The 14,471-nt window shown below is 37.7% G+C and overlaps 1 protein-coding gene and 1 pseudogene across 2 annotated transcripts in view; both read left to right on the forward strand.

Moving 5' to 3' along the window:
- LOC126162986 (uncharacterized) overlaps window positions 1–14,123 on the forward strand; it is a 337,797-nt gene extending 323,674 nt beyond the window's left edge. The window contains exons 6-7 of one of the 2 annotated variants that reach the window (XM_049919843.1): window positions 2,456–2,621; window positions 12,708–14,123. In XM_049919843.1, the coding sequence (XP_049775800.1) occupies window positions 2,456–2,621; window positions 12,708–12,814 (273 nt within the window). In that variant the 3' untranslated portion in view covers window positions 12,815–14,123. The remainder of the gene's footprint in view (window positions 1–2,455; window positions 2,622–12,707) is intronic. The other variant, XM_049919842.1, reaches the window with a different exon arrangement.
- On the forward strand, window positions 854–971 carry LOC126163690 (5S ribosomal RNA; annotated as a pseudogene).
- Window positions 14,124–14,471: the final 348 nt, after the last annotated feature.

The following is a 14,471-nucleotide window of genomic DNA, read 5'->3' on the forward strand; positions in this document are numbered from 1 at the left end:
GTATTTTTTAGATAAGCTCCAGCATTTAGTGAAACATCTCACAATGAAATAGTGAGTGGTTATTGTTTCCCATCTGCAGTTCCCTTCTACCTTCTACGGAAAAGAGAGGAACCTTGACTAGGATTAAAGAGGAGCACTTAGTGAAGATCATGCTCTGAGAGAGAAAAGAAGTTGATGATTGGTATAGGACAAGTTTAGTTAGAAAATAACTGAAATAGAAAATGATATTTACTATTTTCTTGTTGAAATAGTTGTCCTGGCAGCAAACTATAAATGTGATAGTGAATGTTGAAAGTATTGTCGTTGCCACCACTGATAATCTTTATTTTCTTCAGAATTGAGAATTAAAAGTAACAGGTATGAACTAAATACACTAGGATGGAGGAACTGTTATGCACTTACTATTAGTTAATATTTGAGACATCCTTAAAAACAGGGAGAATAAAACTAACATATAACTTCAAAAGTGTTTTGATGTAATCTTACTTTATGGTACTGTAGAAAGTTAGGTATGAAATGAATCAATTGCTAATAACAGTGACCAACACACTAATAATACTTTGCAAAACTCGGTGTCAGAGATACGGTTTGTGAACTAAAAGTAACAGGTATGAACTAAATACACTAGGATGGAGGAACTAGAGGGTCCAAATCTGAGTATTTTGAGAGTGGTATGAGTTATTGAATGAGCAATGCACATTGGGTAGCTGCTTATAAACTGCTTATGTTTCATAACAGCTGCCTGCCACATTGATCCTGGTGGCACTACCTTGAACAATAATATAGAAACACGTGGGATGTGTCCATGGTGGAGTTTACAACTGTTTATAGTCCACAGCTCTTTGTGAAAGGTGCCAGTGGCCTTGCTGCAGTGGTAACACTGGTTCCCATCAGGACACCAAAGTTAAGTGCTGTTGGGCTTGACTAGTACTTGGATGGGTGACTGTCCAGTCAGCCAAGCACTGTTGGCAAGGAGGGTGCACTCAGCCCTTGTGAAGCCAATTGAGGAGCTACGATTGGGATGTAGTGGCTCCAGTCATGAAAACTCACAATGGCTGGGAGAGTGGTGTGTTAACCACATGCCCCTCCATATCTGCATCCAGTGATGCCTGTGGGCTGAGAATGACACACTGAACATTCGGTACCGTTGGTCCTCAAGTCAGTCCTGTTCAGATGGAGTTAAAGATGGTGCGTTACTAATTACAGGAATTTCCAGACATGCCTATAACATATGTTGGAGGAGGATGTATTACTCAGGAAGCCTTAACAGTATACAGAAAAAAATCCAAGAGGCTTTGTTGTAATTGGAGAGAATTTGTCCATGTTGATAGAAACCTATAAGAAGCTAGGTCATTCAAGCTACAGAGGACTGAGAAGAATCTTGGTGAAGAATTGTTTGCCCAGTAGCATTTGAGGAGTGAGTAATGGATCATTTGGAAGAAAATTCATCAATGGGTACCCCTGAACTTGTGCATGATATGCATACCACAAAGAATACAGTATGGTGAATACTGTTGGAGCATCAGTTACACCATGGCATAAACAATGCAGAGAAGAGGGGCAAATGGTTTTGAATGTAGAGTTTAGTTCTATACATGGGTTGTGTTGAAGTATGTGCTTTGATACTGACAATCAACAGTTTCTCTGAGTTTAAGTTGTTGATATAAAGTGTAAGTTGTTTGTATCAAAGACAATCAAATATTCGTTGGCTTATAACATCCATACAATTTCACACTTATGGGGTGGAATATTGTATCTGTAAAAAGAAGCAGTCACCAAAGTACCCAATTAAGGTGCTCACTGTTCTTTGCTAGCTAATGCTGTACAGTGCAATATTCATCATCCTTTAAAGTTGTGTTTGAATTTGTATAGGAATTTAAGACAAGAAGCAAGTGGTATTTCCAAGGAATGTAGGAAATAAGTCTAGAAGTGATTCTATTTACTCTTGTGATTCCAAACAAAGAATTGCGACACCATTGACAAACAAGCTGTTCAGATAGTGTCAAGTCAAAAGGCTTGCAGTAGGCTTTGACCCACAACAAAAATTAAGTAAATGGGTAAATGACATGTGCAACCATTTTGATCATTTTGATGCAAGACTGTCCATGATTGTTTCTGTTTTCCAGAAACAATTTTTGATTTATACAGAGATCCAATCAACTTCTTTTTTTTTCCTGTCATTGATCTCCACAAGTGTAATGACTCAGTAACTAGCTGCAAGTATTAATTATGTCACATGCTTTTATTTTTCTTTAACCACATAGCCTGAGGTTAATATACAAAGCAAATAACATGCATTACTGTGGTACAGGTGATAGTACTGCCATAAGGTTTTTTTCTAAGGGACTGAGGTTTCAGATCTTCTGGTTTCAGCTATACTAAACAAACACATCTCCAACAGCTTAACATTTTGCTACTAACAGGCAATAACTGCTTTATTTAATGCTTGAAACAGGTGCTGAGGGATAACTCACATATATCATATGACTGGTCATATATTCTTGCTTGGATCGGTGTTGGCTGGGCCCTGGTTTCAGCCATATTATTCTCAGCTGCTGCCATTTGTTTGAGAGGTGAGCGAGAAAAGGAGGAAGCAATGAACATGCAGTATTTAATGCCTGGTAAGCTTTCATTTAACTAGAGCTGTGATAGATATTAATAATCATGGATAATTAATGAATAAAGCAGGGACTGTAATAGATTTCATTTAAGTAAAATTGTGTACACGGACAACAGATTTGCATGGCTTTTGCATTCTAAAGTGCTCACAGTAATTATTTGAATATCTTAAATTGGCATAGTTGGATAAATACTCTCTCATATTGACATAGTTTAGCATAGCTGACCTGATTGCAGAAAAGGATAATCACAAATCATTAAATGTAAAAGCTGTATTGTTTGAATTATTTTGAAGCAAGCTTGCACCTACAATAGCTGAAGATAAAAAATGGGCAAGAAGTTATAAGGAAGGAAAAAGGGAGGGCAATAAAACCAAAACAGGGGTCAAAAGTTACATGTAGAAGAACAGAGTAGATTGTTCAGTCAGAGTAAGAATAAATTTCTAATGCTTGTTTATAAGACACCAGGAAAAGACAAATAGAGTTCAAATCAAAGAATAAAACTGGAGTAGCAGTAATAATAAAGACAGTAATTTTTTAGTTTAATAATAATGACAGTAATTTTTGAGTTTCTTAATGTTAATTATTCAAAGTACATTATTGGGTATCCAGTTTGAACTGACACTTCCATCCTCATGCACTGATTTCTATAAGGTTCTGTGAGTGTTAGTTTTGCTATCTAATAACTATGCTAAAAGTTCGTGAAGCATGAAGCCCCTTTCGATTTTGCGCTATGAGATATGGGATGGTTGTTGAGATCTTAATAAACTGATTGTCACATGGCAGGGTATGCTTCAGTTAAAACCTTGATCATGCTTCATGTATTGAGATAAGAGCACAAGGCAAACTAATAAACTGAGAATAAGATTCAAATTTAATCAAAGTGTTGGATTTGACACTCAGTTTATTAAAGCCTAATCAGTCATCCCATGAATCAGAGCAAAGAAGCCAATGAGGTCTTAGATTTCACAGAATACTAGTGCAGTTGCCGCAAATCTAATTTGCATCAAAGGGGGTACTGGCTAACAGAATATAATTACGGTATAAATAGTGATAAGTTACCAACAATAGTTTACAGTTTATTTGCTATCTAAGTAGTAATTGCTCATAAAAGAGCTAAGAAGTTCTAGTTTTTATATAAATTCAATAAGTAGGCCAAAGCCTTCCATCTTGTCTTATGGATATGGATCAATCTAGTGTCAAAACATATGATACCAGACAACCCAAGAAATTGAATTCTGCATTTAAAAATGCAATAACACATAGCAGTTCTATGAGATTTGACTGCTGAGCAAATTCAGGAATGTGTATGGTATGAAAGAACTACCATAAAAACAATTGAAACTACTTAAAGATGTCAGTGTACCAGGCCCCAGCTGAATTTCTATTAGAATTTACACTTTCCGTAGTCCATTTGTATCAAGGATATGTTGCATAGCAAATGGTTTCACATAACTAGAAAGCACACATATTGCTCCTGACAGTAAGATAAAATCTTAGGGTTTAAAGTGGTTTAGGGTTTAAAGTGGTGCAGTGTAGTACCCTCTGCCACACATTTCACAGTGGTTTGCAGAGAATGGTTGTAGATGTTTATGAATGTCCTGTTGACAAAGAGGTCATAATATTACTCAGGATTCTGAGTACCCTAAGCTCAAACATAATAATGTTTCTTGAGGAACTTCTCTCAAGGACTCATGGGTTCAGGACCATCACTTGGGTAGTAATCAGCTCACTTTTTCCACTAACAGTGTTCTGCAAATATTAGATGCAGACATTCAGTTGTCTTTCCTGACTCCATAAATAATGGAATAGAACAGAGCATAAATATTACTGGTACAAAATACCTTTCACCATGCACTGTACTACAGTTTGCAGAGTGTGTGTATTGACTATGGTTTGCAGAGTGTATGTACTGAAATACAATATGGTGCTTAAGAATGGGAACTGCAAAACAATGGAGAATAGCTGCAGCCTACTAAGTTAAGAACATGATTTTTGGTAATAGAGCAAGTAAATTTTCCAGTGTATTTGACTGATTACAGATATATTCCATCTTCCTAGATTTCTGACAAGCATTTGATACTTTACCACATTGTCAAAAGACGGTGAAAATGCAATGGTACATCATATCTTATTAAATATTTGATTGGTTTGATGAGGTTTTGTCTTTAGAACCCAATACAGATGGGAAATGAATGTTACATAGAAAAAAAGTCACATCTTATGTGCCCCAAGGAAGTGTAATAGGATTGCTGTGGGGGGCATTTTGACAATTTATGCAACAAATTGTTTCTCTAGGTTAGTTTCAGTTGGATAAATGCACAATTTTTTGTTGGACATCGTGGAATATAATCACTTCAGCCCATATAGCTTCATGCAAGTTCCAGTAGGTGGCAGCACTATATGTAGTCTTCAAAATGGTGTCTGTAACAGAGGTGTGTTCCAAGCAGAGTGCTGTTATTGAGTTTCTTTTTACAGAAAATTATAGCACTGCAAATATTCATAGGTGCTTGCAGAATGTCTACAGAGATCTGGCAGTGAACAAATGCATAATAAGTCATCAGATGAGGTGTCTGTCATCACTGCAACAAGGTCACGCCAACCTGTCTGATTTAATGTGTGCCAGCCAACCATACACAGGTGTGATTCCTGCAATGTTAGAATGAGCAGACACTCTCATTCGAGGCAGTCAGGGGATCACAATCAAACACCTCACCACACAACTGGACGTCTCTGTAGTGCTGACACACTCGTCCACCGTTTGGGGTATTCAAAGATGTGTGCTTGATGGGGTCCTCACCACCTACACACCTTCTGTCTACCATCTGTTTGGCCCAGTGAGGTATGCACTCCACGGGAAGCAGTAGGTGGATGGTGGAGACGTTATTGTGCAGCAAGATGTTAGCTCCAATGGTGACTACTAGGGTGGTACCATGAGGGCATACATGCCCTCTCAGCATGGTGGTGTAAGGCCATCACACTGAACCCAGATTATGGTAAAAAATAGAGTTTTGTAAACATAAATGTGGGGAATAATATGTTTATCGGAATTCAGACTAAAACCAATTACTCATTGAATGCCCCTTGCAAATTCTTGGTACACGCAAATTATTTATCATAAAGAGCTGGCAGCAAACTCAGATTGTTCAATGGGGTTGCTGTTGTCTACAGGAAAGTATCATTGCTAGACGGTTGTGTTGAAGTTTGGTTCAAATTTTACCATCAGATGTCGCTATGCATTATGTTTTTGGGTCAATTGTTAATAGTTCTGTGTTATTCTCCATGCAGTGAATTACAAATAAAGTTGTTCCGTAATTACATGTCATGTCTGTATTGTCAAACCACATCCCCCAAGGTTATGGGCCCAGGTTACACAATCGGGATAAGCAACATTTTACGATTAGGTGAAAGCTTAAATTCATAAGCTGAAAACTAGAGAAATAAGTTTGATAACATAACAAATATGGTGAATATGACTGTTACACACAGTGTTTGGCTATAATTGCTGTCACTTGATAATTGGAGAGTGCAAGTCAAAGCACTACACAGTAAAAACAATACTTGGAGGAGCTATCTAGAGACATACCACAACCTGCAGTGATTGGTGAAGGTGAAATGCTCTGTGTTGCAGAAAATGCATACAAAGTAAGGGTAGTAGCAGACAGAAAAGTAATAGCAGATTTGATTTTATCTATCAACCCCACTGAGCTGAAGCAAGTAAATAACTGCACTACACCAAGTCAGTATGGATTGAATCTGTCTATGCATCCAAAGGACCTGCTCGCAAAGCACTGCTGGTCAAACACCTCATGCTTCATAAAATGCAACCTCTTGATGACATGGCACAACATGTTATCGAATTCTTTGATGCTGTGGACAAGTTTCAAGAAATGGATATCAACATATACAGTAATCTGTTGTCAACAATGTTGCTCTACAGTCTCCCAGATAGCTGTGAAAATTTTAGATGTGCTTTTGAATCCTGTGACAGTCTACAAGATGTTGAGATGCTGAAAGTAAAAATCAAGGAAGAAAACGAAGCAAGGATTCAGAAAGACAGTGAAAGTATGAGTGCAACAGTGTTCATTAAATTGGGTAAACATTTTGTGAACAACCCAAAAAGTTCTGTGATCGACAGTGACAAATCAGAAAAAAATCAAAACAAAAACAAAAAAGGGAAGAATCAGCATACAAATATAGCTTTGTGTCAAGAAGGGACACAAAGGAGATGAGTGCTTTTTCAAAAAGAAACTAGGTGGCCAAGTTGCAAACAATGTCAACAAAGGTCATTGCTGTTTCTCTATGAATGAACCTGCCCCAAGATTTGTGACTCCAAAAGTTTTAGGTGCTTAGACAGTGGTTACGCATCACACAAGTGCAACAATTTGAAAGTGTTCACACATGTGACAAAAATGCAAGAGAATGAAATGTGTATAGACAAAAGCGCTTAGCAAAAGACAGTTGGAGGTGAGACACAAATCGCAAACACAGCCAGTGGTGCCAACTCCATAATGCTGAAAAACCACTTTGTACTTGCCAAAACTTGGAACCAATCTTAATTTCTATGGCAAAGGTTGAGGACAACAACCACATAGTGACATTTGAGAAAACTCATACAGTTATACAAGATACTAATGGTAAAGGTGAAGTGATTGCAAACTTGGTTGTTAACGTGTTTTAATTAGAAGAAAATTGTCCTAAGGCGTGTGTCGTTGCTGAGCTGAAAGTAATGAAAATTTGATTTGGAAATCTGGCATGCTTGGTTAGGTCACTTTAACTCATGAGATATGACCAGAATGCTCGAAAATAAGTATGTGACAGGTCTGAAATTCAGTGCTGTCAGTTTCACTAGATGCACTATGTGTCCTAAAAGAAAAATCATGTCCACTGCCTTCACGAAATGATAAGTGAACTAAAAAACAAGCTTCTGGAGTTAATCCACTTTAATGTCTGTGGACCAGTGAGAGAAACATCTCAAAGTGGTGCAAGATTTTTTATAACCTTTATAGACAACTGCACAGATAGTTACAAGTCTGTGTCTTTTGTCAGAAAGGAGAACTTGTTGACAAATTCACTGAATTCAGAACCTAGTTGAAAATTAGACTAGTTATAAAATTAAATCCTTGTAGTCAGACAACAGTAAGGAGTGAAAGAACGGACTCCTTCCTCAGAATGGCAAAAATACAGTGTCATCAAACAATTCCATACACACTGCAACAGAATGGTGTCACTGAACTGTTCCTTGGTTGCAGTAACTCATTGTATGCTGCTCAAATCAGTACTATTGCCATTGTTTTGGGCCAAAGCTATCAACACAGCCAACTACATTCAAAATTGTTGCTTAAACAAAGGACTGTCTGATGGAACTGCATATGAGAAGTGACTGAAGAGAAGACCTGATCTATTTCACCTTTGTACATTTGGTCCAAAGCTTGTCATCATGGACAAATCATCAAACAAAGTAAACTTCGATTGTAAACCCAAAGATGGGATTTTTGTTGCCTATTCTGACTATTCGAAAGGTGGTCTTACATGGGTACCACGAGGTCACAAGATTCATATGTCAATAGATGGAAGATTCGTTGATCACGGCAGCTTTGAGTCCAAACAAACTTATGTGGACTTCTGTGAAGTAGAAATAGATCATCACCAAAGATGAGGCATCAGCATGAATTCTGCTGGATTTCTGTCAACATTTTGTTTGAAAACCCAACTGATTAACACCTCAATCTTATGTACAATCTCCTTAACAGATTCAAGGCTCTTTCCCAGAATCATCACATTCCCTAATAATGATTTCATGAACTGGTTTCTCTCCATATTTCTTCATAGTATTACCATCAGTTATTTGCATGATGTGACAGGCTCCAGAAGTTAAGTATTAATGTTGCAGTCAAATACTACCAGGTTCTTTCACTCATTTGTGGACATTATCTTGCATTTATCCACTTTTAAAGGGACCTCCCACTCAGTGTATCACTTGGGAATACTATCTAAATAGTTCTCACAACTTGTTGGGGTGTAGTTTCACAATACAGGTGTGACACCCAATTACAGAATAACTTTATTCGTAACTCACTGCACGGAGAATAACAGAACTACTAACAACTGACTTCCAATTTTTATAGACAGTAACATGGGGGCACCCTGAAAAGTAATGCCTCCAAATTTTTTATGTGAAAAATCTTAAAGCGTTTGTTATTAAAATTCAACATCTTTGTTCTTCATGTCTACATATTCACAGTCCTCTCTCACTAGAGAGCTCCAAATTATAGTGTATAACATGGCAGTATATAATGTAACTATGTTGGTGCACAAGAAATAGTGTGCTGTAATTGAGTTTCAAATTCCAAGAGCTTGTCCACACTTGGAGCACACTCTCCTTCAGCATGACAATGCCAGACCACACATGAGTGCTGCAACACTTCATATGCAACAATCCAACACCTTGGGTGCACTGTTATAGATCATCCTTCATACAGTCACGACTTCGCCTCATCCGATTTTCATCTGTTCCCAGATCTTAAAGAACATCTTTGAGGACTTCACTTTGATAGCAATGAAGTGATGCAAGCAGAGGCGAGCTTTTGGCTCCACCAGCAAAGTCAGACATTGTACAGTGACATCATCAACAGACTCGTCTCTCGTTGGGAGAAATGCGTTTGTCGTCAGGGTGACTATGTTGAGAAACAAATACATAGACATGAATAATAAAGATGCAGAATGTTAATAATGTTCATTGTATTTAAAAAGCTTTAAATGTTTTCACCCAAAAAATTCAGAGGCTTTAGTTTTCAGCAGGACCTTGTAAATTAAGAATTGAGACTTAAGTTTATTGTTCCAGGGTTCAAGTCCCAGTCCTTCAACAAATTTCTGATACTTTGGTGATGGAGGCAGATGTTCTAGTTTCAGTGGACACTCTTGTAGAGCCTGACATACGAAGTGATGTTTTATATGAATGTGCTTTGTCATTGAGTGAAAAACTTGATTATGTCCTAAATTTCCAGTTGACTGATTGTCATTGAACAGGGTGATGTATGACAGATTTCCTAAGTACATCTCCTTCATGAAAGCTGACAGGTGAATCAATTCCTTTGCTGCTTCAGTGAGGCTCATGTGCTCATCTTCATGTGATGGAACAGGAATAATTCCCTGCTTGCTTGAACGTCAGGAGATTGCTGATCCGGATAATGTGAGATTGTAGGTAGTATATGACTTCCTCTCACCATTGGAACTTCCCCAGTCAGCATCTGCAAAGCCAAAGATGCTTATCCTCTCATGTTGGTCAGTTTCTTGTTTATGGTTTCTTTGAGGTATTTAAGGATTCACTTAGCCACTGTCCAGTGAAGAGAAGTATGGCTGTTATTGTACAGCTGTTGCTCCACTGGCTTAGCTTACTGACTGCAAAGCATACGACTAGTCGAGTACCGATGGTGCTGAACATCAACCCTCCAACCAGTTCTCTAAATGGATAATGAATACCATCTTCTGCATTCATAGCTGTTGCATCCAACTTGCTCCCAGTTGCCAATGGAGTCCTTACTTGCTTGCACTCATTCGTTTTGAATTGGTCTAAACCTTTTTTGATGCAGCCACTTTGATTTCCATTGATGCACAGATAGCACCTTATGGCATCAAGATCTGTGACATCAAATATGTCAGGTAACTCACACTTGATTTCTTTTGCCCTTTCTGAGTCAGCTGAAGCAATTCTATTATCATCTACTTAATTGAGCAGGAAGACTGGACATTTTCCTACACTGTCTACAAAGATACGTGGATATGAACTTGTAGGATGCAATCCAACTGATCTTAATGTTGCATTCAATTTGGCATACCACTGTCAACCAGCTTGATGCAGCCCATAAATGGCTTTTTTAAACTTACACAGTTTACCACCATACTTAAATGTCTGGAGCATGTCACTTGCCTTGTTGACAACAAGCTTAACTTTCTCTACATCTTTCATCTTTTGTAAAAATTTGACCAGCAAATCCAGCAGTTCCATGGGTAGTTATGTGTCCGTTGACCCACTGAGAAACTTCAGTGGTGATATCCAGTTGCGAGACACGCAAGTCAAATTTGACTGATAAAGCCTTGAGTAGTCTAAATGATCCAGTTCTTGCAACTAGAGAGAATTTTTTCACAAAGTCAACTCCAGGCTGTTGGATGAATCCTCATGCAACTATTCTGCTTTCCTTCTCAGCAAGGATCCATCACTTCTATATTTATTCCTCAAAACAGCCCTATAGTCAATTACTCTTTCATTTGTAGGCCTGTCTAGAATGTCCCAGGAATCATTTTTCAACAGAGACCTAATTTTCAATATACATAGCCTCAAACTACTCACAATGGTCTGGACCACATAAGCCATCATAAACATTAATCTCTATTGCATTTGAAATGAAGTTAGCACCATGAATTGAAACATCTGATGCCTCCTGGCACAGACTGTTGAGCAGGTGTGACATGTGAAGAATTACTGTCTTCATCACATGATAAGTCAGTGTCAGAATTGAATCCCTGGCCTGTAGTGACTGGAAGTCCATGATCTTCAAAGCCATAGAACGGTTCATTATCTGACAATGACTCTGATTCAGTGTTTGTAATACAAATCCAGCACATACAGACAACTAGAAAGTCTGGGGTTGAATAAAAATATGTAAATTGTATAGGGAAGCACTCGCCTTTTAGTTGCAGCATTGAGCCTTTGACAGGCACATAGGGTAGCTGACAGCTGGGAGGAAGTGGCACCATTGAGCTCAATCTTGTGGACATGACTATCAATTAGCTGTCCACCTGAAAGAATGGCTGCCAGTAAACTGGGATCAAGGGCTAGTGTGACCATCCAGTGACAAAAAATGTGCGAAGCACAATATACTAAACTTCAGTAGGCTATGCCTTCTGGAAAATCCCTCTCATTACCAGCTTTTTGAATTACAGAGTTGGGAATTACGTCATATCCTCTACCTACTGTTGCACACTCATCCGTGTAGCCACACGTCCCACTCAATCCGATTAATCTACTCTCAACCTTTCGTCTCCGAAATCTCCCTCATTCCCTTTTCTCCCCCCCTCCCTCCCCCCACCCATCTGCTCCTTCATTTAATCATGTGCCACATGCACATCCTCCTGCCTACAACAGAGTGAGTTTATGAAACACATTCCTACCCCTTTTTTCTTGTATCCTCTTCCTTCTAGCCATCAGCCACCGTACCCTCTTCCCTCTTTCCCTCCCCTCATTGCCTACTTTCTTCTTTCACCTATTCCACCTGATACAAACCTCAAACGTCAACCACAGGCCTAAATCATAGTGCAGTAGCCACCACGTCACCTGTTGATGTTGCAAATAATGAAACAATATGGAGTATCTTATATTTGCATGATTAGTTTATGCATGTAAAGTAGTTCTCACCAGATATCATGTATTTCAGTCTGCTGCATGCACTTTGTGGCACCACAGTCTACCTCCAAAGCCGAGTTTTCAGTGCAGCAAAATGCCATGCGAGGGACCGGGGTTCAATTCCTGCCCAGGACAGAGATGTTTCTCCATTCGGGGACTGGATGTTGCGTTGTCTTCATTGTCATTTCATTCCTATTGACACATAAGTTGCTGGAGTGGCATCAGCTAAAAAGAGGTGTACCGGATTACTGGTCTACCTGACAGGAGGCCCTAACCACACCCACACCCACTTTGCTTCATTGTCTTTGACTAATGATTACTTGAGAATGGATAACCTACTTTATCAAGAGGCTACACAGTGGCAGAAGATTTTCCTGATGGTAGATAATTTCATTAAACAAGAGTACTTCAATATGCTACAGCAACATTACATCAAATGTTTTAACATGAGATTTTCAATGTGAAGAAATACATTTAAATAATATTTTTAAACAGCAAACCCAAATATTCTTTGGGGACAACAGTGTTAATCATTTTTATATGAATTGGACAACAGTGTTAATCATTTTTATATGAATTTCTTACGCTGTAGAAATTTATTCCAGAAATTATGAAAATGGCATTATTTATAAACTTGTAGGACTTCTAACTTTTCCTATTTTGAATCATCTGTTTCTCTTTTTCAGTGTACCCACAGAAACAGCAGTATGCTTATGCCACAGGATACCCAGCCCCTTCGGCATACCCTGGGCCGTACTATCATGGTTCTCAGTATGGGCCATACAACTATTAAGTACAGCCTGCACAAGAAATAGGATGTTATTTATGACCAGCTGCACTGTTAATGTGTTGAAAACAACATATTCCTTCGACTGGTCCAAATGTTAGCAGATATGGTTTTTTCTGTGCTGAAGGACCAATGCTCATAAGAAATTTCAGTCAAACAAAAGGATTCAAAAATTATGTAATTCTGGTTTTTCTGGACATTAGATTCTGAACTGACTGAACAAGTGCCTAGCATTCCCTCACAACAAAAGCCAACTACATCCATATGACTGTATGATCCTGTGCATGGAATGTGTAAGTGGACACTAAGGGAGAGTGCGTATTAATTTTTTATCCACATACATATCTCGAAGGTGCTTTGTCATAGAACTGTTATAATTTATGATGGAATATTATATGGTGAAATGCTGTATACTCTGTTCACCATATAGTTCTTCTATCTGCTGTCATTGCTTTTGTGCTGATATGTATTTACTTGTGAGTGAGGTTGGGAATGTGTGTGTGTGTGTGTGTGTGTGTGTGTGTGTTTTATACGTAAGTGACCAGATACATAATCATGCACCTGTCTGTATACATGGTGCTTGTCTTTGTGTATGAATAGTCACATTGCATATGAACTGAATATTGAAATAATGGTAAAAAAAGTATGAAATTTGCTGTCTTGTGAACATAGTAGTAGTAATACTGTTTGGACAGATGTGCTTCTGTGGCAGGAGTTAGACACATGAACAAATAATTAAAAAATCAAACTGGTCTGCAATTTACCAAAGAGGAGGTGAAAATATTTCTTGTCAGTGAACATGAATGATGATTTGTGCTTCCACAGAGTGTGTGCGAGAGAGAGACAAAAGCAACTGCTTGCTGTTAAAACTCATGAAGAAATTCCATAAAATAAGTGTGATATATGAATTAAATTGAAGTTGTAGAAGTTCCAAAATAGAATTTGTGGGTTAATATTATTAAATCATTTTTGTTTTTGTTTGTATGTATAACATCAGAGAGCTGAAAACAGAAAATGCTGAAAGGAGAAAATTCTAGAAAGAAAATATGTGATTTTTTTTGCAAGAATATTTATTTACTTAATGTTTAAGTTACAAGAAACTGTGAATTCACATCATCATCTATGTTGTGTGCTTGATGTTTAGGTAGCAGCAGACCTTTAGATGGATGTATATTATTAAATTACTGCAGTGCATTAACAAGAGTTTCTTTTTTATGTTGTGAGATATATTTCAGGCATTGAAGCCTCAATTTTCTACAAAGATTGTATCATATTTTATGTATAAACTCAATAAAAATAATTTTTTTACCTAGTATTCAGTGTGTTACCTTTCTTGTTTGAATCCTAAATTCTCATCCTTTTCTTTTTACTTTAATTTTTATCATTAATTTTGGTAGATATCAAATCAATTACAAGATGAAAATAGGTGGTATGATTGTTCCACTGTGAGAAAACTGCAATAAATCAAGAAGCATACAAAGTTCAATGAATAATATGTAGAAAATATGTTATTTCTAATAAAGAAATGCTGAACAGTACATTTGTGGAGTGTATGATGGAACTGAGATGTATATGAGAGTTTTTACATACAAGTTTGCCAAAAAGTTTTAAAAAATTAAGATGATCTTTGCAATAGAACAGCTCCTTCACGGCAGAAAAAAAT

Source organism: Schistocerca cancellata, chromosome 2 (genome assembly GCF_023864275.1).
Source record: "Schistocerca cancellata isolate TAMUIC-IGC-003103 chromosome 2, iqSchCanc2.1, whole genome shotgun sequence".
NCBI lineage: Eukaryota > Metazoa > Arthropoda > Insecta > Orthoptera > Acrididae > Schistocerca > Schistocerca cancellata.